General features: G+C 37.5%; 1 protein-coding gene across 1 annotated transcript in view; it reads right to left on the reverse strand.

The window, feature by feature from the left end:
- LOC121265755 overlaps positions 1 to 17,157 on the reverse strand; it is a 37,859-nt gene extending 20,702 nt beyond the window's left edge. The window contains exons 1-2 of the mRNA XM_041169431.1: positions 17,109 to 17,157; positions 16,758 to 16,997 (exon numbers count right to left, since the gene is read on the reverse strand). Of these exons, the coding sequence (XP_041025365.1) occupies positions 16,758 to 16,997; positions 17,109 to 17,157 (289 nt within the window). The remainder of the gene's footprint in view (positions 1 to 16,757; positions 16,998 to 17,108) is intronic.
- Positions 17,158 to 19,426: the final 2,269 nt, after the last annotated feature.

Genomic DNA, 19,426 nt, shown 5'->3' on the forward strand with positions numbered 1-19,426 from the left:
AATATTTGATATGACAAAGCATCTATAATTTCAAAGCTCGTCTCGATATGTTTTTTTATTTTACTCATAACTAATATTTGTAATAAACCATAATTTATCATCATACCCACTCATCATTATATGGTATTAGATGATTGATTAACAAGTGGAAAATTAAAAAAAAAAAACATTTCTCAAACATTTAATATCACCCTATGGAATAATGAGAGGATGATAAATGAATGGAAGATGAATAAATTGTATACCATTTATTTTCAGTTGAAGAATACCTATTTACGAGTGACGAACGTGCAAACCGTAACATGGATATATTGAGGGATTTCTGCATGGAGCAAAACATCAAGTACTTTTATGATATCAAAGACCTCAGTAATTTTAAGGTATGCTTTACCCTCTTTTTTGTTTACTCTCAATTTGCTAATCCATTCTCCTTGTAGTGAGAGTTTACTTGTCCAAAAAATAAAAAAACTTAAAGTTTACTTCCTAAAATTTCAGGCCAACATGGATTTCAAAGGTGTGTGCCATATTGCTCTTGAGCAAGAAGGTCATTGCAGGCCTGGAGAGGTATAGTTCTTTTATAAATCCATTGCAATGCATACAATTTATTGATTTTATGCCTTTGTATTCCACTTATTAAACCCTTTTCATTGACTTCAGGTCCTGCTGGGAACAGACTCTCACACTTGTACAACTGGAGCGGTTGGTCAGTTTGCCACTGGAATTGGCATCACTGATGCAGGTCTTGTTATTGGCACTGGGAAGCTTCTGCTCAAGGTTTATAGATGCTTCATTTTGTTGTCCGACAGTTATTGTGCTGTTTCTAATATCTATGAATTCTTTATGATGTACAAACATATATTGGCTTAAGTTTGTACAATCTTGGTGAATTTTACAAATTATATATGTTCTCCCCTATCCCACATCTAGTTATCATACGATATATGTTTCCTTAGTTCCTTTTGTCTGGAAACAACACTAACGTTATGTCGAGCACTTGTATACATCCTCACTCTAGTCACTTAGTTTTGCATTTTTTTACTGATTGGCAGGTAGTTAAGAAACCTAAAGAATATGGGAGGGTTGTGCTTTTCAATTTTCCTCAAGCTTTGTGTTTGCCTATTTTCTGCAATCTGTTTCCTTCAGTCTAGAATTTTCTTTAAATGCTCCTGATGCAGCCTTATACAATAAAGCACTTTTATTGCATGAGCCAATATTTATAAAGTGGTTCATGTAAATAAATATATCTTCCCTTTTCCATTTTGCCACATTACTGAACAATCTTTACGTTACAGATTATTGGTGAAATATCTTTATATGGTGCAACATATAAATCTATGGAGTTTGTTGGCACAACTGTTGAAAGCTTAACTGTAAGTAAATTTTAAAAGACAGTTGCCGCATTTACTGCATCTATGGTATTAGTACAAATTTACATCTGTGATGTTAACCATGTTACTATTTGTGATTGTTCAAGTGGATCAATATAAGTCTCTAATCCTCTGTACTTTATAGATGGAAGAAAGGATGACATTATGTAACATGGTTGTTGAAGCTGGGGCAAAGAATGGTGTTGTCCCTGCTGATAGCGCTACATATAAGTACCTTGAGGTTAGTGTTACTGATCATCAAATCCTGATTTGGTTCGATGGTTGTCTTTGTATCTGCGCACGCACAACACAGTTAACTCTGATGTATGTATTAGATATGCATGTTCGTGCAAACATACTAATATGTTTCAGAATATTTTACTCCGTTTGAGCCATATATCACCACTTAGATATATGAAACTCATTCATAGTTTTGATCCTAAAACTTGACTAAAACAGAACATGAGCCTGGGTGTGAAACTCATCTTGTCTTAAGCATTGTCACCTAGATGAAAAACTTATTGATTAGGAAATTTGCTATTTTGGAAAAGAAGATATTTTCCCCTTATGTAATAAACCATAATCTATCATCATACCCACTCATCATTATATGGTATTAGATGATTGATTTATTAGAATTAATAATTCTGATTTACCATTAGTTTTACATAAGCAAGAAAATAAATCAAAGTCTGAAGTACATTCCAGAATTGCACTGTAGAGGCACTATGTTGGTTGTTCTCTACGGTTCTTTGTAACAAACTTAGATTCCTTTTTACCGTGTATATATACAACCATACAAGCGGAATACAATTGAGGAAATTCATTCTGCCTTTGTGCACTGTCTGCTGCATTCTTCTTTATTCTATCATGGTATCCAGAGCCAGCGACTAACTGTCTCTGATCCATGGCTGAATCATCTTCCCCCAATCCTCCTATTCCTCCTACCTCTTCTTCCTCCTCCACCATCACCTCATCCTTCTCACATATAGTTACCACTAAACTGACCAATGAAAACTACCTTTTATGGAAGGTCCAGACCTTTGCATATCTACGTGGTCAAGACCTCTTCTCTTTTGTTGATGGCTCATCTCCCACCCCGCCCCAATTTCTTCCTGCTTCCTCAACTGAAAATCCAAAAATCAACCCAACCTTCCTCTCCTGGAGACGTACTGATCAACTGGTTCTCAATGTTCTCTTTTCCTCCCTTTTTGAAACTATCCTGACTCATGTTCTTTCCTCTACCACTACTCATCACTTATGGACTACTCTTTCTTCCATGTTTCCCTCCCACTCTCAGGCAAAAGATTTTCTGTAACGCCCCGACCCCGAGGGTCCGGAGAGTTAACTCATAAAACCTGATAATCAGCTCTAACAAGGCTAGAGTACTTCCAAATTCAAGAATATATCTATTTTTCAAACCTCAGATCGAACGTAAAAACTTCAATTAAATAAATCAAATAAACTCATTTATCCAATATTCAATCCAATAACCCAAATAAAATCAACTCTTCTTCATGTCTCAAATAACAACTAGAAATAATAAAACATTAACATAGTTTCCATAAACCGTCTAAATCCATTAAGCAAACTTAAGAAAGATAATTAACCTCCAACACCAACACTAATATTATGAGATACCCAACAACAAATCAATGCTAATCTTCTCCATAGATTCTAATACTGATCTTCAACTGAGCCATCGATGTCATCTGAAATATTATGAAGATTAACGGGGTGAGTTATCGACAACTCAGCTAGCAGAGAGCATATAGTAGCATGTAAACATGAGCATTTATAACATTCGATAAGCCGAACAAAACATTTACTTTCAGAATGCGGAAACAAAACTTGTACAAAAACATTAGAGCGAAATTTTTCAAAAAAAAATATACTTATTCCAAAAAGAGAATCCGTTGGCATTTCTAAACTGAAACATTATAATCTTATCATCGTTTAATATCACATCGGGACAATACCATGTTTGACCCCGTGGTAGGGTTATAAACCACCATTATACCCGTGGCTGGGCCATTTTCCATGTTTCACCCCCGTGGTAGGGTTATAAACCACCATTATACCCGTGGCTGGGCCGTATACCATGTTTCACCCCCGTGGTAGGGTTATAAACCACCATTATACCCGTGGCTGGGCCTTAACAGAAACAGAATGGATCTCATCGAAAATCCGATTACAATCATATACAGAATCAGAACTTCATGCCAATGTTTTCAGATGACACATCACATCAAAACAAAACACTGAAAAGCTTCAGATCATTTCACATGTTCGAGATAAACATAAACAAAACATTCTCATTTGTTCATAACAAAACTTTTAGAATTCCTTATTCGCTCTTTTACATAGTTCAGAAATAAAGTGCACAAAACTAGCTCATGTCTACACCAGTCATGACAGAAAAATACTTTCTCTTATGTAGAATTTATGCATATGCAGAATAAACATCTGAGGTTGTTTTCAGATCATCTCTTTTCAAAAAAGTAAACACATTTATTCTCAAAGTCAACCTCATTTTATTTGTTTTATGCAAAATTAGTATATGAACCCCGCTTACCTGGGCAACTTAGCTTTTTAGAAATTTCCTCAAAATGTCGAGTCGACTATAAATCGTCACAATGCTATAATATAATTTTTGAAAGATCACGGAGCTGCTAGAAGCGGCAACGCAGCAACAAAACAGTGCCAAATGCACTGTCGCCGTGGGTCTCAAAAACTCACTTTTGAACGGGTGCAAACGAAGACCCGAGATTGATAGGGTAGGGCTTAGGGATGTCGGTGAAGCTAATGGTGGTGGTGGTTGGCCGTGGGTGGCGGCGCAAAAGGCGGTAGAAGGCCAAAATACCCAAATCGAAAATGTTGATGAATGTGCTTCACCGGTGACGGATCGGAGGTGGGGTTGGGTCCAATGGGTTGGCAAGAGGTCGAGGATGATGTGGTGAGAAGATGGTGGCAAGAGGTGGCGCGACGGCGGCGCAGCGGCGCAAGGAGTGCCGCGGCTTGGTGTGGTGCGTGGGGGCTAACGGCGGCGCGAGGAGGGCTGAAATTGAAGGGGTGAGGTCCCCGGCCGGTGGGGAGCACGATGGGGTGGGCGGTGTCGCGCACGGCGGCGCGACGGCGGCAGGCTGGGTGAGGGACGGTTGCACGGCGAGAGAGAGAGAGAGAGAGAGAGAGACGTCTGCGCGGGAAGGGAACCCAGGGGAGAAAGAAAAAAAAAAGAAAAAAAAAAGAAGAAAAGAAAAAGAAAAGGAAAAGAGAAAAAAAAATAGAGGGAAAAGAAATGAGGTCCAAAATTCACAACTTGGGTCACAAAAAAATGATTCAACGGAAACGGTTTTAAAACAGCAAGTGAAGTAAAATAATTCAAACGCAGTAATTAAAATGAAAATAAATAATTAAACCCAACAAGAAGTTAATTTAATTCGAGAAGAAATTTAAACACATAACAATAATTATTTTAAAGAAAGCACTTCAAAAATAAATTTCACAAAATTAAAATCATAAAAATAAACCCACTAAAAATCCAACAATTTTAAAACAAGAGAATAAATTTTTAAATTAATAACAAATAATCATTCAATTAAAAAATATACTAAAAAAAATACGAGGTGTTACATTCTCCCCCCTTAAAAAATTTCGTCCTCGAAATTTGAAAGGTCAAACATGACGTTAAAGCAGGATAGAAGATACAATTCAGAACACGCTAAACCTTCCATAGGCAATTCCATCAAACTCGTACTAATCCCCCAGTGGCACAACACGTCCAGTATTCCTAGGATGGCTATGATATCCAAAATCTCATTTTCCACAAGAGTCTTAATACAACATCCAATGAATCCCAAAGATTAATAGCTCTATTCGAAAATCTGTATTGACCCCAATTGACTCCTACGGTATAACTTCCAAATTTTCATTGTATTCTACCTTTGGTAACCTAATGGTCACTTCCAAAGTTAATCATCAATAACATAATTGGTACAACTGAGCGATTAGTCTCCAACTACAAGTATCGTCTCAAAATTTAAGTCACGACTAATTTCTCAAAAACAACACAAAATTTGAACTCCTAATTATAACCAAAATATCACGCTTCTGCTGCGCATTCTAATAATTCGCCACATGCATAAAATTTATGTCCTCATAAAAAAAACAACACCATCGAGTACAAGGTAGCTCCATACCTAATGACCAGAAAACTCCTATCACATTTTGATAGAAAATTCTTTATCTCCAAAACCATGAACTATTACACACTTTCCTCAAACTCACCAAGAATTCATTCCTGGATCTACACCAACTATTATCCTTAAATCTGATATGGATATAATCCCAAAACTTGCCACTAAAACCTCGAATTAATAACAATTATTATCCAAATTGGACCAATACCTTCAATCCTCAAAGAAATAATCCCCTTGAATTTCCCTATATCAATAACTCAACTTCAATCAACCCCATAATAATGGTCACATACTAACCAGTCTCCAAAATAAATTAAGCTAGTACACCAAGCCTGCGGAATTAAAAACTTAAATCTTATTTCAATTCAATCCTTCAAATCTGTAATTCTAAAACCTTAAGTTATACCAGAATCATTCTTCAAAATTTGTAAGATCGATGAACTTATATCCAACAATAAAACAATCGACTCCCAAAGCTTTCAAAATCTAAAACATTAAATGATAACAAATCATTTCCTAAAGTCTGCAAAACCTTAAACTTTTGGTGAAATTTCCATAAATCTATCCTTAAAGTTTGTTGAACTTACAATCTTCTATTCTAAAGCCTCGTGTCATACTTCCATAAAATCGAAAACCTCAAATATCTTACTCCCCGAACAGATCACCCAGACCATGCCGTTCCTTTCAAACCTTGTTATTATAAAAGCACACCAAGTCGATAAAAGTTCAAGCCTACTCTGCTAAATATAACAATAGCGTTCTCAGTCGTACCATCATCCTGCCATAACTTAATCCTTAACCCGTTTTTCAGCTTCGAACGAAACGAACAAAATAAAATAAACTTAATAAATAAAAATAACATAATTCCAATTCGAATAAAATAAAATCAAACAAAACTAATAAATTCAATTTAAATAAAACGATAATTTACAATTAAACCTTTAAACTTTCCTAGTACTGTACACATGGTTTTACCCATTCTTAGCCATATCTTTAACCAGCACATATAGTCATTCCTATCATCTTATATTGTAAACCCAACATCGCTCTAAACTCTAGTACATCTTTAGAATCCAAACCACAAAAATCTAAACCTTAAATCTTATAAAGATTATTTCCAGGTCATGTCCTACATCCTACAGAATAAACTTACCAGATCTAAATCTTCAAATCCCATCAAAATCAATCATAAGTTTTTTAGAATCTCGAACTTAAATATCCACATGATCATTCTTAAATTCCTCAAGTTCCTACACTGAAATCTTTACACCCTATGATCCCACAGAAATCTAAACCTCCAAGGTTTATAGTATGCAGAATTCAAACCTGTCTCTGATACCAACTGTAACGCCCCGACCCCGAGGGTCCGGAGAGTTAACTCATAAAACCTGATAATCAGCTCTAACAAGGCTAGAGTACTTCCAAATTCAAGAATATATCTATTTTTCAAACCTCAAATCGAACGTAAAAACTTCAATTAAATAAATCAAATAAACTCATTTATCCAATATTCAATCCAATAACCCAAATAAAATAAACTCTTCTTCATGTCTCAAATAACAACTAGAAATAATAAAACATTAACATAGTTTCCATAAACCGTCTAAATCCATTGAAGCAAACTTAAGAAAGATAATTAACCTCCAACACCAACACTAATATTATGAGATACTCAACAACAAATCAATGCTAATCTTCTCCATAGATTCTAATACTGATATTCAGCTGAGCCATCGATGTCATCTGAAATATTATGAAGATTAACGGGGTGAGTTATCGACAACTCAGCTAGCAGAGAGCATATAGTAGCATGTAAACATGAGCATTTATAACATTCGATAAGCCGAACAAAACATTTACTTTCAGAATGCGGAAACAAAACTTGTACAAAAACATTAGAGCGAAATTTTTCAAAAAAAAATATACTTATTCCAAAAAGAGAATCCGTTGGCATTTCTAAACTGAAACATTATAATCTTATCATCGTTTAATATCACATCGGGACAATACCATGTTTGACCCCCGTGGTAGGGTTATAAACCACCATTATACCCGTGGCTGGGCCATTTTCCATGTTTGACCCCCGTGGTAGGGTTATAAACCACCATTATACCCGTGGCTGGGCCGTATACCATGTTTCACCCCCGTGGTAGGGTTATAAACCACCATTATACCCGTGGCTGGGCCTTAACAGAAACAGAACGGATCTCATCGAAAATCCGATTACAATCATATACAGAATCAGAACTTCATGCCAATGTTTTCAGATGACACATCACATAAAAACAAAACACTGAAAAGCTTCAGATCATTTCACATGTTCGAGATAAACATAAACAAAACATTCTCATTTGTTCATAACAAAACTTTTAGAATTCCTTATTCGCTCTTTTACATAGTTCAGAAATAAAGTGCACAAAACTAGCTCATGTCTACACCAGTCATGACAGAAAAATACTTTCTCTTATGTAGAATTTATGCATATGCAGAATAAACATCTGAGGTTGTTTTCAGATCATCTCTTTTCAAAAAAGTAAACATATTTATTCTCAAAGTCAACCTCATTTTATTTGTTTTATGCAAAACTAGTATATGAACCCCGCTTACCTGGGCAACTTAGCTTTTCAGAAATTTCCTCAAAATGTCGAGTCGACTATAAATCGTCACAATGCTATAATATAATTTTTGAAAGATCACGGAGGTACTAGAAGCGGCAACGCAGCAACAAAACAGTGCCAAATGCACTGTCGCCGTGGGTCTCAAAAACTCACTTTTGAACGAGTGCAAACGAAGACCCGAGATTGATAGGGTAGGGCTTAGGGATGTCGGTGAAGCTAATGGTGGTGGTGGTTGGCCGTGGGTGGCGGCGCAAAAGGCGGTAGAAGGTCAAAATACCCAAATCGGAAATGTTGATGAATGTGCTTCACCGGTGACGGATCGGAGGTGGGGTTGGGTCCAATGGGTTGGCAAGAGGTCGAGGATGATGTGGTGAGAAGATGGTGGCAAGAGGTGGCGCGACGGCGGCGCAGCGGCGCAATGAGTGCCGCGGCTTGGTGTGGTGCGTGGGGGCTAACGGCGGCGCGAGGAGGGCTGAAATTGAAGGGGTGAGGTCGCCGGCCGGTGGGGAGCACGATGGGGTGGGCGGTGTCGCGCACGGCGGCAGGCTGGGTGAGGGACGGTTGCACGGCGAGAGAGAGAGAGAGAGAGACGTCTGCGCAGGAAGGGAACCCAGGGGAGAAAGAAAAAAAAAAAGAAAAAAAAAAAGAAGAAAAGAAAAAGAAAAGGAAAAGAGAAAAAAAAAATAGAGGGAAAAGAAATGAGGTCCAAAATTCACAACTTGGGTCACAAAAAAATGATTCAACGGAAACGGTTTTAAAACAGCAAGTGAAGTAAAATATTTCAAACGCAGTAATTAAAATGAAAATAAATAATTAAACCCAACAAGAAGTTAATTTAATTCGAGAAGAAATTTAAACACATAACAATAATTATTTTAAAGAAAGCACTTCAAAAATAAATTTCACAAAATTAAAATCATAAAAATAAACCCACTAAAAATCCAACAATTTTAAAACAAGAGAATAAATTTTTAAATTAATAACAAATAATCATTCAATTAAAAAATATACTAAAAAAAATACGGGGTGTTACATTTTCAAATCCGTTTTCAACTTACAAACTTATCCAGAGGTGATCAAAATATTTCTGACTATTTTGGGAAAGTCCGTCAACTTTCTGATTCTCTTGCCTCCAATGGGGCACCTATCTCAAATAAGGATATTGTCACCTACCTACTCAATGGCCTAGGTCCTTCATATGAGTCCTTTGTGACGTCCATCACCACTCGGTCTGAACACATTTCGTCTCATGAACTCTACCAACTTCTTCTTATACATGAAACCAGACTTTCCCATAATAACAGATCTTCTCCTTCTTCATTTGAACCGTCTATAAATTTCTCTTCCTCTACCAGAGATCAACGAGGTCGATGTTTCTCAAGGGGTGGACGTCAAGGTCGTAGCAGAGGTCGCTACCCTTACAATGGCCGGGGTGGTCGTCCTTCTGCAACTCAAAATTTCTCTCAGCCATTCAATACCCAGCGTCCCACTTGCCAAGTGTGTCAGAAAACTGGTCACGTTGCTCTTCAATGTCGCCATCAATTCAACCACTCTTATCAAATGGAAGCACCCCAAAACCTCTCTGTCCATTATACTGCCCAAAGCTCTCCTTCAGATTCTGTGTGGTATTCGGATTCAGCAGCTACCCATCATATCACAAATGACTTTTCTAACTTGAATTTATCATCTGAACCTTATGCAGGTAGTGAGACAATCAGAGTAGGCGATGTTGCTGGACTACCTATTCAAGCCTTCGGTGACTCTTCACTAAACTCCCCGTCTTCTTCTTTTATTCTTCACAATTACTTCATGAGCCTTCAATCACCAAAAACCTTGTTTCTGTCCTTAAATTCTGCATCGATAACCATTGTTATTTTGAGTTTCATGACAATCACTTTTCTGTGAAGGACAAGGAGATGCAGAAACTCCTCCTCACCGGGCCAACACATAACGGTCTCTACATCTTTCCTTCTGTTGTGCCTTCGTCTTCATCTGGTCCTTCCACGCATCTTGGCGAACGCACCACTCTTGATCAATGGCATCGACGGCTTGGGCATCCATTGTTAGCCTTAGTGTCTCGTGTATTGAACACCAAGTGTTTGCCCCTTATCCCCACAAACTCTATTTTTCAATGTTCACATTGTCCTTTAGCAAAGTGTCATCAACTCCCTTTTCGTGCAAGTCCGACCCATTACACTAGGCCTTTGGAATTATTGTGTGCTGATGTTTGGGGTCCTGCCCATTATGTCTCTCACAGTGGTTATAAATATTATGTCTCTTTCATTGATTATTACACTCGCTTCACATGGCTTTTCCACTTAAGCTAAAATCAGATGTGCTTCAAATTTTCACAACCTTTTTACCATTCATTGAAAGATTATTTAATAACTCTTCAAACGGATGGTGGTGGTGAGTTTAAACCTCTCACCACTATGTGTAAACAACTTGGTATAACCCATCGCTTTTCATGCCCTCATACCCATCAACAAATTGGGCTTGTGGAAAGGAAGCATCGTCACATAGTTGAAACTGGGCTTGCCCTCTTGGCCCATTCCTCTCTCCCTCTCAATTATTGGGCCGAGGCTTTTGAAACAGCCGTCTATTTAATAAATTTACTTCCATCATCCATTCTCAAAAATAAATCACCTTACTCAATGGTATACAAATCTGACCCAGACTATACTTTTCTTAAAGTATTTGGTTGTGAGTGTTGGCCCAACCTTCGCCCATACACTTCTCACAAGTTAAATTTTCGATCCACTTCATGCATATTTTTTGGGTATAGTTCAGCCCATAGAGGATACAAGTGCATGGATCTCAAAAACAAACGACTCTACATTTCTCGTGATGTCATTTTTAATGAATCTTCCTTTCCATTCTCCAAAATTCAGTCCAAATCAACGTCTTCCTCTCATCCAAATTCAGCCCAGAATTCCCATCAAAATTCTGATAAGGCCTCATTACCTATTTTTCCCACACCATCGCTGGACCCTCACTCAAGCTCATCTACTCAACACTCTAGTCCATCTCTTCTAGGCCCAGGTCCAACACCTTTTTCCCCAACTTCACCTACCACACAAGTATCTCCGTCCTCTTCCTCTCAACTCTCTGTTTCTGTGCATCCCGAATCCTCCACACCTGTTATTCCTTCCTCCCCCTCTCCTCGTCTTGTTCCACCGAGATCTCCCATAATCACACGTGCACACACAAATTCCTCTTGTCCTCGAATGTTTGTTGATGGTACTACACTTTATCCTACTCGACACTGTCTCACAGTCTCTGCACAAGTTCCTGATGAACCTTCAAGTTTCACTCAAGCTGTAAAATTCTCTGAATGGAATCATGCCATGGCTGAAGAATATTCTGCTCTAGTTCAGAATTGCACTTGGACTCTTGTGCCGCCAGTTCCTCAATCCAATGTCCTCGGATGTCGATGGGTATATCGCACCAAAACTCACGCTGATGGCTCTTTTGAAAGAAGAAAGGCACTTTTAGTTGCCAAAGGGTTTCATCAACAGCCTAGAATTGATTTTCAGGAAACTTTTAGTCCAGTGGTTAAGCCATCTACGATCCGTTTGGTGCTTTCAATTGCTGTATCCCGTGGGTGGCATTTACACCAAATTGACATCCAAAATGCTTTTTTGCATGGAATACTTACGGATGATGTTTACATGCAGCAACCTCAGGGTTTTGTTGACTCCACTAGGTCTCATCATGTCTGTAAACTTCAGAAAGCCATTTATGGCCTCAAGTAAGCTCCACGGGCTTGGTTCGCACAGCTAAGTACATGGTTACTTGATTATGGCTTTGTTGCATCTAGAGCAGATCCATCACTTTTTATTCTCACCCACAACACAACTCAGATTTATTTGTTAGTCTATGTAGATGATATTGTCATCACATCATCTACTCAGTCTGCCATTACATCTTTAATACGTGACCTAGGCCATGCATTTCCTGTAAAAGATCTTGGTCGTCTCTCATTTTTCCTAGGCATTGAGGTGGACTACACTAGTGATGGTCTTGTTTTATCTCAACGTAAATACATTACCAATTTGCTCACTCAAAGCAAGATGCTTCACGCCAAGCCCATGTCTTCCCCCATGTCTGCCTCTCTAAAATTGTCCAAACATGACTCCCCTGAGTTTGAAGATGTCACGTTTTACAGAAGCATTGTTGGTGGATTACAATATTTGTCCATTACCCGACCTGACATTTCCTTTGCTGTAAATAAAGTATGTCAGTGCATGCATACCCCTAAACTTCCTCACTGGAGTGCAGTAAAACGTATCTTGAGGTATCTGAAATCCACGATAAATCATGGATTATTTTTTGCCTCAAAATCAAGTCTCACACTGCAAGCTTACTCTGACTCCGATTGGGGTGGGTGTCTTGATGATCGTAGATCAACAGGAGGTTTTTGTATCTTCTTAGGCAAGCATCTCATCTCTTGGAGCTCCAAGAAACAACCAACTGTGGCTAGATCATCAACTGAAGCAGAATACAAGTCCATCGCTTCTTCTACAGCTGAGCGTATTTGGTTGCAGACTGTAATATGTGAGCTGGGAATACCCTTACATCAACCTCCAATTTTATGGTGTGACAACCTCGGTGCTACCTACCTCTCAGCAAATCCTGTTTATCATTCAAGGACAAAGCACATGGACATTGACTATCATTTTGTTAGAGATCGAGTTGCTGCAAATTCACTCAAAGTCTGCTTCATTAGCTCTCAAGATCAAATAGCTAATGTACTGACTAAACCTCTTGTTTCTGACAAATTTTTACGTTTTAAGTCGAGTCTCAATGTTGTAGATACACCCTTGAACTCGAGGGGGCGTATTAGAATTAATAATTCTGATTTACCATTAGTTTTACATAAGCAAGAAAAAAAATCAAAGTCTGAAGTACATTCCAGAATTGCACCGTAGAGGCACTATGTTGGTTGTTCTCTACGGTTCTTTGTAACAAACTTAGATTCCTTTTAACCGTGTATATATACAACCATACAAGTGGAATACAATTGAGGAAATTCATTCTGCCTTTGTGCACTGTCTGCTGCATTCTTCTTTATTCTATCATGATTAACAAGTGGAAAATAACAAAAACATTTCTCAAACATTTAATATCACCCTATGGAATAATGAGAGGATGATAAATGAATGGAAGATGAATAAATTGTATACCATTTATTTTCAGTTGAAGAATACTTGCATTTTATCATATGTAATTAAAACATATAAAAAAAAAAACTGGTATACAGTGATAAGATGGAGTATCTGTTGCTAAGCATAGGTTATTTCTGCCTTGGGGTATTATTATAGAACCAATCAGGCAAGCGAAGATGAACCTGGGAGAGCTTTCAGGAATGGGCAGATCAAGTTTGTGAAGAGGGAAGGCAAAGGGCCGGGTTGCACATATATTATTTAAATTTCCATTATGATAGAATGAATTTCAATATTGGACTGAGGAGGGTGCTGAGTAAATTGTGAATAAGGTTATCTGAGGAAAACTTCGTAATGTTTCTTAATGAATGGAAGTGCATTATCATATTCAAAGGAAAAAAAAAAAAAAAAAAGAAGGAAAAAACTAATGTAATGGTAATATATATTAAGCTCGTGCATGTGTTTAACAGATTTCCATGGAAATTAATCAATGAAATGTATTTACTAGACAGATCTGAAGGGCAATAGTTCGTTTTATACTCAATATAATATATGAACTCCTATATATATATATATATATATGAGTACATAAATAACTTTGAAATCTGATACTAGCCGTTTGTCAGAAGAAAAAGGACCACTCCCAACTATTTCATAAAGGCACTATACTCTCAAGTACTTCAATCAAGTCAAAGACAAAACTATGTTTCTAATAGAAGCGGCCATTGTAAACTTTCCCATAATATAATGCTTTTTAATATACTGGCAGAAGCAAGTCAGGTCTACAAACAATGCTTCCACGGATATTATAAGAAATAAAGTCCTCATGATTTATGTATAAAGGATTGGAATGGATAGTTGGAAATACAACACCCAATATTGAAGATAACACTGCTTCTAAGGAGATTGAAGATAACACTGGTATATTCTTATTCTCGTATCATTTCTTAATAATAATTGATTACACCAACAAATGTTGGAACTGATTTTGCATATTTGAGAGAGATAGACTAAAAAATTTTGCATATTCGCACAGCTTAGAGATTAAATGCAGTACATAAGGCTAAGGAAACCATAGAGCAGAAATCTGCAAGTCATATTAGACTTATGGTAAACTGTTTTTCATTTCAAACTATTTATTTCCTACTGCATTATTCAGCAAGTGACCGTAGACTATGTCCATATTATTGTTAGGTTAAAATAGATCATGAGTAGCTCTAGATAGTAATAGTTTTTGGAAGGATAATAAAAGTAGAATCAAGATGAGATCAGCTAAGGGAGGATCGGGAAGCAGTTTTAAACGGAATAAAAGAGAAACATTTCCCAGTAAATAAATGGAAAAGATTGGATAAAAGGGGAAAACTTGTAAAATGAAAGTAAAAGCGGTATAAGATAGAGGGTGGCTAGCGTCTTCATAGACGGGAGCAAAGTTATAAAAGAAATAACAGATCAAAAGTAGAAGAGAATAAAACAATACAGATCAGGAGATTTAGTTTGTGCTTGAGAGGGAGAAAGGGGGTTTAGGAGTGATCAAAACCCACCTTGGTCCTCCACATAATGCGTTAATGACACATAGTCCTAATATTTTGAAAGGCTACAAGCTACAAATTCCCTTCTTATGCTTTTAAGGGTTCCACAATTTAAAGTAGAGAAGATAATGATCTTTTGGTGATTCTAAAGTAGCAAGATGAATTAAAGTTTAAATAATTCATGCTCATATTTGTTGGTGTGACACAATTCACTAGCTAAGACCATATATACTATATAAATTGCTTGATATATATATATATATATATATATAACTCTAATTCTGAATTGAAAAAAAAAAATGACTTAGATTTTAAGAAATGTGTCCTATAATTATATCTTAGGAATTTTAGCACATCTTCGTAACTTGTAAGATTAAAAAAGAACTCCTTCATTTCATTACTAAACAAGGCTCTAGAAAACCTGATTTCGCTCAGTTGTAATGGCGGTATAAGAATCATGATTTTCTAAGGAAAAGTTATATTTGAATGCATGTAGATGTCGAGGATACACCATTTACATTATCAAATCCGCTATGTCCGAAATGTACATAGGAATCATGAATTTCAGGAAAAAAATTATATATGAATGCATGTAGATGTCAAGGATACACCATTGACAGTATTGAATGTTGTTTTTTTTTTCTCAAAAGTAAAACACCTGAATTTATTTTTTTAAGAGGCTGAGTTTTGGACCTTTAGACTCTAGCCTTAACTGTTTTTTTTTTCCTGTCATTAGTAAGTTATATAAGCAGACCTATATGTGAAATGAGCTATGGTAGCGTCTGGAAATCCCCTGCTTTTGTACAACAACTCCTCTATCTTTATATACTATAGGAAAAATGGCACCACTTTCTTCAAGCATTATAAGAAATCACTTAATTACAGTAAATAAGGTAAAAAAAACTGGGCCATAAATTTTACAAGAAAAATCTTCTGATAAGCCAAAAACTGAGCCATAAATTCTACAAGAAAAAGATTCTGATAAGCCAAAATATATATATATATATATATATATATTTGGTGAATATCTAATACCCACAACTGATTGAGCAGCTCAAACACAAGAGGCAGATCATACACAACATTAAACCGCAAAAAAATAGAGGAACATGCACATCAGTTTCACAGAGGGAAAAAAATTATTGTAGATCTAAAAACAACAACAAATTTGTAATGCAACCTACTTGTGGAGGGGGGAAGATAAATGCAATGGCAGCAAGAGATACCTGGAGCCACGATCGATCATTCTTGAAAACCCCAAAATATTAACTTCTATGTCGAAATGGAGGCACGAAATTGAAATTTGTAAAGGGAGCCGGAAACGTAGGACCTAGCTTCCCAAAGAGAGAGAATATGAGCAGTGGAGAACACTAGGGTAGCTGGTTGTGGGATTTGAAGTTCTGTGAAATTGGTGAACCACGAACGGAAAGGAGAAGGCCGGTGTGGGGAAATGGGACTCGGAAAATGGGCCAAAAGCTCACGACGGGGGAGTTGACACCATGAGAGAAGACTGGAGAGGTCGGAGATAGCAGGGTTTGGAAATGGAGTTTTTGGTGCAATGGGTCGAAGTGTAGAAGAGTTCTCGCGCGTCGAAGTGGGCAGACATGGGGGAAATAAAGTTGGGGGGAAAAATAAAAGGCTTTGGCGCCCATGCTTCAATCGCAACGAAAATCACAGTGACGAAAGGAAATTTTCATCTTGAGGCGCACAAAGTCGTCTCAAGTAACAAATTAATTCGCCATAGAAATTCATTTTAATGAAAACCTAGCGTTTGAGGGCAGACGCGATTTGAGACGGCTGCAGCGAGTTCTAAATCGACGAGATTAATATTATTTACGATGTTTTTTATTTTGGCAATTTTATAATCGCTGGAAAATACCAGTTTTCTTGTAGTGATCATTTTTTAATGCAAGGGTTTGTAGGACCCCTGCAGCTGCTCGTTGTACCCTTCTACCCGCATACTCGAGCAATTGAACAAGAGGAGGGATACCACCTTCAATCTTGACACGGGTTTTAATGCAGCTATTTTCATGAGGTTGGGAGTTACCACCATTCTTTAGTGTCATTAACAAATCCACAAGATGTGGTAGAGCTCCAGCATCAACTATGAGTTGTTGATGTGCTAGTTTGACAGTGAACAGTCCAAGTGCATAAGCGCTTCCTTTCTACACCTCATGCTCACAAGGCATCAGACTGTTGTCTTCTTTTACCACTGCTGGTGTTTGGAGATGCCTTACCAAAGTTGGAACAACTCCACAGTCCATTATCACATTTACCATGTTCTCAGAGCACTTCAGTTTACCCATTAAAGCTTCCACATGGGCTTCGGGTCTGCCACCAAGCTTTGTTAAGCATTGAGCAACCGAGAGGAGGATGACCACGGTAAAAGGTTTTTCAAGGTCGAATTCGGATAATGTCGTGCAAGTATTGGCTCCATTCGTAAGGGTAGGGATGGTCGCTGCCCTCCGAGAACTGCTATTCCTTATTCAAGAGTGTTTCATTTGGTACTCAATAGAAAGCTGTGCTATAATAGCCAACAATGCTCCAATCACCACCCCTTCAGGTTCCAATGCAATACCAAGCGGTAGTTGAGCCAAGAAAGGGAGAGGGAGATCTGGATCGGTGTTGAGCAGAGAATAAGAGGAAGCTTCCACCCTGGAACTTCCAAAATGCTCGGTCGTGGTATAAAACAAAATCTAGCCGTTGATGGAATGGCCAATGATGGGTCGGCAAATGACGATGGCGGCTCCCTTGACCCCTATGGCATTCCATGTTATGTGGTTTTGAAAGGAGGTGTGAATGTCAGGGTCAAAAATCCACCACCCAAAACATGATACCAGAGTGTTCTTGTGTTGCCTAGGCCATTTCACTTGCTTCACTGGGGAGGTCTTGCCCAAATTTAGCTCCATCATTCCTTTCTTATTTATTTTCCCATTCTGTCGACAACCATCCATATAGCCATGTCTCGATTTGACCATGAGTGAGGTGTGGGAAGAGACAGAGATACTTAGGGACGATTGCTTGTTTAAAAGGTTTTCTCTTAAGGAAGACGTAGTGAAATGAGAGAGAGAGATTTGCATGTTGTAATTATAGTCAAACTGTTTTTTTTTTTTTTTTTGGTGGTGAGGGTGAGGGAAGATGAATTTCTACGGAATACACATTCGTGGACACCGCCATTGTCTCTTCCACCTCTATTGCCTTTTTTTTTCTTCTTGCGCAGTTTGATTTTCACAGACCAAGAAGGATTCTTGCACTTGATGCTTGAAAACATTGCAATTTGCATGCATTCAGTCGAGAAATTTTGTGATCTGTAGCATTTTGTCAAGAATCTTTTCCATCAATAGAAAATTTGCTTGCTATTTGTTGAAGCTTACCCTATCCCCCATGGAGGATCGTTGGGCTCCAGATACCACTTGTTAGGAACCTGTTGTGATAGTTGTGATGTAACGTCTAAGGAAATAAATGAACCTGTAACAATGGGTGCTGTAATGGAAATAAGAGATGGCTGAAAGTTAATTGTGAAAATACTAAAGAGAGTCACAAGTATATTGATAAGGGATTCTTCGAGGGAACCCAACCTCCTTAAAAATCAAGCTATTGATAATTTTCCAGACGATGCCTCATTCTAGTCCCTTCTATGACTTATACTGCCAGATTCCTACAGCCAAAACCCTTTAACATAATGAAAAAATAACTAAAATGATTGAAATAGTAAAGTCTAAATGACAGATATTTGAAATGCAACATTTAAAGCTCAAAATGCACAGTTTCACTAATGCTAACCAAAACACAACGTTTTCCTTCACTCTTCATACGACGATGTATTCCTTTAATCCTGCACGATACCGTTTCATCTTCAAATTTATAACAGTCTCGTTGTAGCTTCATCTCTGACTCGAACTATGTGTTGAGTTGGTTTTGCATATCTTTAGATTTATTAAAAATATTAAGAAAATGCTATGCCGATGTGCTTGGGCAGTCGATGGCATAGTCTTGCATGACTTCGTCGTTGTTAGAGATAATATTCATAATTTGATGTTATCTTAATAAAACCATTTGATTTTCATACTTTTCATAATAATCTTTAGAATATTTACTTTTATCTCATTTTCATTTAATTTTTCTATCAATAGGAACTTATGTTATGTATTCAATTACAAAGTATTTTTTCTTCGTTCTCCTCTCTCATCTTCTTCTCCATTTCAATTTCTATTATATTTTATATTTCTATCAATCGTTACCCATCCCATAATCAACAAGGTTGGTGATTATGGAGCGCTAACTTCATTCATTTAACCAAAGATCAAGTGGATTGTTATCGACGTGTCCCACCGCCGGCTATAACCTTCTATCTACAGGTAACAAGGGTGGTGACCAGGTGTGCCCGATACACCTCCGATGCCTAAGTCAGTGGTGTATATTAATAAGTCACTTAGATGATAATTCAATATTAGTTACCTTAATGTATTAGTTGCCCACAGTATACTTTTTTTAATTAGTGATTACCCCGAAAATGTTGGATTCATCCTAACTATTCTGAACTAACAA

The sequence above is a fragment of the Juglans microcarpa x Juglans regia genome, chromosome 5D, assembly GCF_004785595.1.
Source record: "Juglans microcarpa x Juglans regia isolate MS1-56 chromosome 5D, Jm3101_v1.0, whole genome shotgun sequence".
Lineage (NCBI taxonomy): Eukaryota > Viridiplantae > Streptophyta > Magnoliopsida > Fagales > Juglandaceae > Juglans > Juglans microcarpa x Juglans regia.